Genomic DNA, 6,313 nt, shown 5'->3' on the forward strand with positions numbered 1-6,313 from the left:
TAATATTGTTGAAATTTACTATTTAAATATAATGTCAAATTTGAACTGGCAAACCTTTTCATTATGTCCATAAAAAACTACCAATTAAATAACTTAACATTCTATAAATAAAAAAAACTAAAAAAAATTAATCAATAATTAATCTAGACGGAGAGAATCAATATACACATCATAAGATAAAATTAGAAAGACTTTGATTGCCGCCAATGTACAAATCAAAAGAGATATGTACAAGTACACCTATTCAAAAAATCTAAAATAAAAAAAGTTAATAAAATTTGAAAGAAATTGGCTTCTTAGTTTAGAAAATTTTTTATAGAAAAAAAATGAAAAATAGAAGCAAACAAAGGGAACGAGTAAATAACTTATTTTTTAATTTACTTTTTATATTTATAAATATTTTTTAATCTCAGTACTTTTTTTATTTCTATAAAATTAATTCATGTTAAAACTAATCTTTGTAATATAGAAATTATTTGATTTGAGTCATTATCTAATTAGAGAGATTAAAATCAATATATTATCTATCACAAGGATCAACTTAAATTTAAGCAATTTAGTAAGAAATAAAACAAAATAATAATGACTAAAAGTAACATATAAAATGTATGAAAAACCAAAATTTTAAAAAGCTATTAATTTTGATAAAAACAAAAATTCTATACTTATAGAGGATAATTATGTTTTTAAATTTAAAAAAATTGTAAAGAGTATAGTGAGGAGTTAGTACTATTTGTAGAGGTCATTTTCAAGATTTTTTTGGAAAAACAAATATATACTGTTTTGAACCTGTTCCCTTGTTTACATTTATTATCATATAATATTAAAGCTTGCAGTGTTATATGAATGTTACTAATATTATAGTTGAAGGACTAGTCCTATATAAAGACATGGTTTGCATGCATGAACTACTGCAATTGTATGCAAAGAATTGAAAAAATGGCATCTTTAATTTCCTCTTTAACTCTCATTATTTTATTTAAAATTGTGTTGGTCATCAAAGGAGAGCCTCTAGTTCCAGCATTATTTGCATTTGGAGACTCAATTATTGATGTTGGCAATAACAACTATTTACAAACGTTTGTTAAAGCAAACTTCCTCCCTTATGGAAGAGACTTTGTGAATCACACTCCAACTGGAAGATTTTCTAATGGAAAGGTTGCCGCAGATTATGCATGTAATTTTCTTTTTCTTCAACATATCTAATTATTTACATACATTTTCTAAATTATTACTATTCCGATAAAAAAATTGATTTGTAACTCTAGAACACTTGAATGAGATGGTAAGGTTCTCTTCCATTAGCTTAAATCTTTATGAATTTGTCTATGCAGTTGCGCGCAGAAGATACCTAAAAATTTATTCTCATATCTATATTTTTATTCATTGTAGCTGAGTTTTTTGGATTTACTTCATATCTACCAGCTTACCTTAACGTAGTTCCTGAAAGAAACAATCTTTTGATCGGTGCCAACTTTGCCTCAGCAGCTACTGGTTACCATCCTTCCACATCTATAAAAAATGTAAATACATACAGTCTCACTCTTTTTTTGTTTACTTTAAGTTGCATGAGATAAATATAATATTTGATATATCTTTTTGTGTATGTAGAATGTACTTTCATTAGGCCAACAACTAGAATACTACAAGGAATGCCAGAAAGAATTGGTGAAAATAATTGGACAATCAAAAGCACAATCAGTAATATATGGTTCAATATATTTTGTTGTTGCCGGGAGTAGTGATTTTGTACTAAATTATTACGCAGATCCATTTCTCCAAACAATTTACACACCTTATCAATTCTCAGACATTCTTTTGCAATACTACTTTAATTTCATCCAGGTATGTTTCTCTTAATATATATATATTGCCTAAGAATTTTTTTTTAGTATTCTTTGGTAATTTAAAGAAATAGAGAGGGTTTGACTTTTATCAAATAAGTATGAAACGGAAAATTTTGAAGAATTTGGGTGGTGAGGAATTAAGGAAAATTTTCTCTATAATATTAAACCTCCTTAATTTAGAGTTTAGATAAATTCTTCATAATCAATTTATTTTGTTATAATATTTTAATAATTATTTTCAATTATTATTTTACAGAAAAAAATTAATTATTTCTTCTCTATTTCAGAGTAGAATTGAATTAAGGACTTACATCTTTTATCAATTATTTTTTAATATAATTTTTTTTTATAAAATTAATTAAATAAGATTGAAGTATAATATAATCATTTATCATGTTTTACTTTCAATTTTTTTTAATTTTAATTTGATATTACCTAAACCCTAATATACTATATTTTACTTGCAAAATAATAGTATTTTATTCAAATTCTATTATTTAACAATACACTATGGATTGACAGGATTTATATGCACTAGGAGCAAGGAAGATTGGTGTGTCAACATTACCTCCTATAGGTTGTATGCCTATAGTCATCACTTTCTATGGTTTTCCCTACAACACGTGTGTAGAAAAAATAAATGATGTTGCTATTGACTTCAATAAAAAACTCAATCTCACTTCAACGAAATTGCTACAAAAATTTCCAGACCTTAGACTCATCATCCTTGATATCTACCAACCTCTCTATAAACTTAGCACCAAACCTTCTGATTATGGTAAGAAATCTAATTATGTTAAAAATATAAATTTGTCTTATTTATGGCTTATTAATTAACAACTACATTTTTGCAGGATTTTCAGAATCTAGGAAGGCTTGTTGTGGGACAGGATTGGTAGAAGTTACTTTTGCATGCAATCCAATATCTATAGGAACATGTGCTAATGCATCAGAATATGTATTTTGGGATAGTTTTCATCCCACACAAGCTACACACAAGTATTTGATTGATCATTTGACTCATGATTTAATCTCTTTTATTCAAACTTAATCAATTTCTCATCGGCTTCTTAGAATGTCTTAAATATGTATCACTTTAACAAAATAAAGTTGTCTTAAATATTAGTTATTACTCTACTACATAAAAAATGTCATGTATCGTGTTACTATTTTAATGCAATGTTAGTTAAGTTGTTTCAAATTTATTCTATAATGAAAATTGTCTACACCGTTTTTTTAGTTATTACTTTACGATTTCATAAAAAAAGTGTCTTATTTAATTTGTATATATTATTTAAAATATAACTAGTTGAGTTGACTTTAATGATTAAATTATTGTATATTAAAATATTTTTATTAATTATGATTAATGGAGTAATTAACTAAGTGAAAATCAATTAAAAAGTATCATAGTAAAATAGTATAATCAATTGAACTAAATTTTTTAAAGAAACAATTATTTTGAGATAAATAAAAAATAAATAAATATATTTTTAAATAGAATGACTAATTATGCATTATTAACAATTAATAATAATCGAAGAGGATCTCAACCCAATCCTCGGAGGCTTTTAATTTTAAAGAGTTGTTTATTCTTTTGTGAATTGGCTGTTAGCATGAAATTCGATAATAAGATTCACAAAGTCTTGCTTTAAGTCATCTTAAAATTATTGATATAGAATAACAAGATAGAAGATAAACAAAGAAGTTTTGGGGAGGAATTTAAAGTGAAGATTATGAATGAGGATGGACAAAGGCCGAAAGGCGAAGACGAAACATGAAACCAAGATGGGATACGAGAGGGAGACGCGACAAGCAAAGATAAAAGCAACCAATAACGTCTTTTTTCTCTTCATTGAAATATCAGAAGACCAAGGAGAGAAGGAACTGTACGCCGTCTTCAGTGAGCATGGTGATATTGATGTGGTGGTTATCCCACCAAGGAGAGTTGTCAGAGGCAAGAGATACGATTTCGTTAGGTTTTTCGGAGTGCAAGAACCTGAGTTCTTGGTAGTGAAGTTGGATAATATGTTCATAGGTAGGAGGAAGATACATGTAAACTTGCCAAGACTTTTCAGAGGTCAACCCAAAAAAACAAACCAGCACTCAAGGCAACAACATGGAAACGCAGAGGGGGCTCTAAACGCAAAGGTCGATTGAGGTATTAGGTTTGGTGATCCAAAGGTGACTAACAAAAGGTCTTTTGTACAGATGGTGATGGAAAACAATAAGAAACCTTTGTTCATACACATGGAATTTAATAGGGAAGCGGAAGACTTGGCAAGGTTTGAGAAGGCGTATGTAGGAATTGTGGACAATCTTGGAATTACCTATAACATACATGAATTCTTTAACCTGGAAGGATAATTCACCATCAAGGTAACACCAATGGAAGCTGACTTATATCTTTTGGAAGAAATTGAGGAAGGAGAATTAGAGTATCTGGCAAAGAAGGCAAAAGATTGGTTGGGATAATGGTTTAAGGAGATAAGAAGATGAAAACCTAGTGATGTAGACAGTGAAAGAGTTACATGGTGGTGTTGTTATGGAACTCCTTGTCATGTGTGGTGTTCGGAGTTTTTCTAGTTCCTAACTTCTCTGATGGGGACGTTCATTTGCGCTGATGATGGTAAAAAAATCACACCAAATTAGATGTTGCAAGAATAATATGGTGAGAACAAAATACAATTTGGTTACGAATCAATGCTTCAATATTGGTGTCAATGGAGACGTGTATTCTATAAAGATGGTCGAAGACTCTCAGGGACCATTGAGGATAGTGATGCCAAAAGCAAAGGAAAAGAATTAGATTCATGTCAGATGGTCGTCGTCGGGATCGGTAGGGGGTTCAGTAGAGTGGGGCGGTGGGGATTATATACATTTTAGGGTTGTTGATATCATCATTATTGATGATGATTTTGATGTGTCGGAAGTTGGGGAAAGTTCAAATCTATAAAAAGAAGGGGGAAAGGTTTCGTTTGTACACATGGGTAAGAATAAAATAAAAGAGATGTCTGCGGGTTAAGAAGATAGAGTGGACCATACTTGCAATTTGTCAACAAGTTTAGCTCAACCCTCATTGGATAAGGTTCCAAAAATTGAGGATGGATAACCTAAATGCATTGTAACACGTGAATCCATTTTGGAGGAGACAACTGCATCAGATCATGAATTATTGCAAAAATACACATGCGGGAAGTCTTTGAGTAAAAGGGTTAAGAAGGGTAAAAAAGGGCAATAAAGCACTTAGGAAGTATGGGGGAAAGTGTGGTGTCATTTTTTTACCTCCCCGTTTCACTTGGGAGGACGGCACGCTAGACCCTTCACGCGAAATTTGGAAGGATTATGCGCCCGTGGTGGGATGAATCTGTTTCAATTCTTCCTACGATAACACACGAACTTTTTAATTATCCTACAAAAGAGGAAGGGAAAAAGATCTCAAATAAACCCTAGGAGTTTGCTAAGTGTGGGGATTCACCTAGACTAGAAATTCTGGAGTCCGGGAGGTCGGTTATACATAGGGAAGGTTTTAAGCACCCTACATATTCGTAGTACTCTACGGGAACCTTCTCTGTGTCTATGTGTTTGTGTTTGTTGCTTATTGATTGGGAGAGTTTCTCCTTTGTGTTAGGAGAGGGAATTAAATTGAATTAAAAGACAGACTGACTGATTATTTTTGGTTTTTTATTAGCTCGCTGAGATTCCTTGTGAACCTCATGCCTACATATCCCTAATGGAAGTCAGAGCTTTTTGTAGTTCGGAGAACTAATTAGGGAAATTAATTATTTTTGGTGCCTTGCTTAAAGCTCAAGGCTGAAGCTGGAATTAAATCTCTGTTTACAGTAAAGAGACATGAAATCATCTTTACAGAGAGGTATTTCTACTATTCCACCACAAACATTAAAAGAGTGACAGAAAAGCTGAATTCATTTCATTCAAGAGGGGGACCTTACTTGCGTATGTGCAAGTATACCAATCAACTGCATCTTGAATGAAAGAATGATACTCAACCAAATTAGGGAAAGTTACACATGCTTGGGTTAACTTGCCAGAGCATGTCTTTCAAAATCCTAAATGGGAAAATGGTTAAAATTAAAATGTAATGTTTGTTTGTTTGAATGTGGTGAGATAGGAGAAATATCTCTCTATAGAGATAAGCTATATCTATCTACTGTATAAAAGATTTGACTTTAGCTGGCATGTATGAGGCCCAAGCTTGAGGCTTTTTGATTGATTTTATTGACTCTGGGAGATGTCTCCATTGGGGATTAACTTAAACTAAAAGGTTTTGTGTTCTGTACAAAGCCCAGAATTGAGGCTGACTCTAGTTGGAGAGTGTTTATTTGATGGATTTTATTTGGTGTTCTGTACAAAGCCCAGAATTGTGGCTGACTCTTAATTGGGGAATATATTATTTTCTGCCTTGTATGAAGCCCAAGGTTGTGGCTGATGTCATACCCCAAAAT

The 6,313-nt window shown here is 31.3% G+C and overlaps 1 protein-coding gene across 1 annotated transcript; it reads left to right on the forward strand.

The window, feature by feature from the left end:
* Positions 1-939: 939 nt before the first annotated feature.
* On the forward strand, positions 940-2,906 carry LOC131628613 (GDSL esterase/lipase At5g22810-like). Its single transcript, XM_058899449.1, has 5 exons — positions 940-1,177; positions 1,393-1,523; positions 1,612-1,845; positions 2,370-2,625; positions 2,702-2,906. The coding sequence occupies exons 1-5, from the start codon at positions 940-942 to the stop codon at positions 2,896-2,898; spliced, it is 1,056 nt and encodes a 351-aa protein (XP_058755432.1). The 3' UTR covers positions 2,899-2,906.
* The last annotated feature ends 3,407 nt before the right edge of the window (positions 2,907-6,313 follow it).

The sequence above is a fragment of the Vicia villosa genome, unplaced genomic scaffold, assembly GCF_029867415.1.
Source record: "Vicia villosa cultivar HV-30 ecotype Madison, WI unplaced genomic scaffold, Vvil1.0 ctg.000469F_1_1, whole genome shotgun sequence".
Taxonomy (NCBI): Eukaryota; Viridiplantae; Streptophyta; class Magnoliopsida; order Fabales; family Fabaceae; genus Vicia; species Vicia villosa.

Bases quoted from the DNA above. Each gene is read 5' to 3' on its own strand.
- LOC131628613 (XM_058899449.1), top strand. From the start codon at position 940: ATGGCATCTTTAATTTCCTCTTTAACTCTCATTATTTTATTTAAAATT. The intron at 1,524-1,611 runs GTAAATACATAC...TTGTGTATGTAG, and splicing joins CTTCCACATCTATAAAAAAT to AATGTACTTTCATTAGGCCA. The intron at 2,626-2,701 runs GTAAGAAATCTA...ACATTTTTGCAG, and splicing joins CACCAAACCTTCTGATTATG to GATTTTCAGAATCTAGGAAG.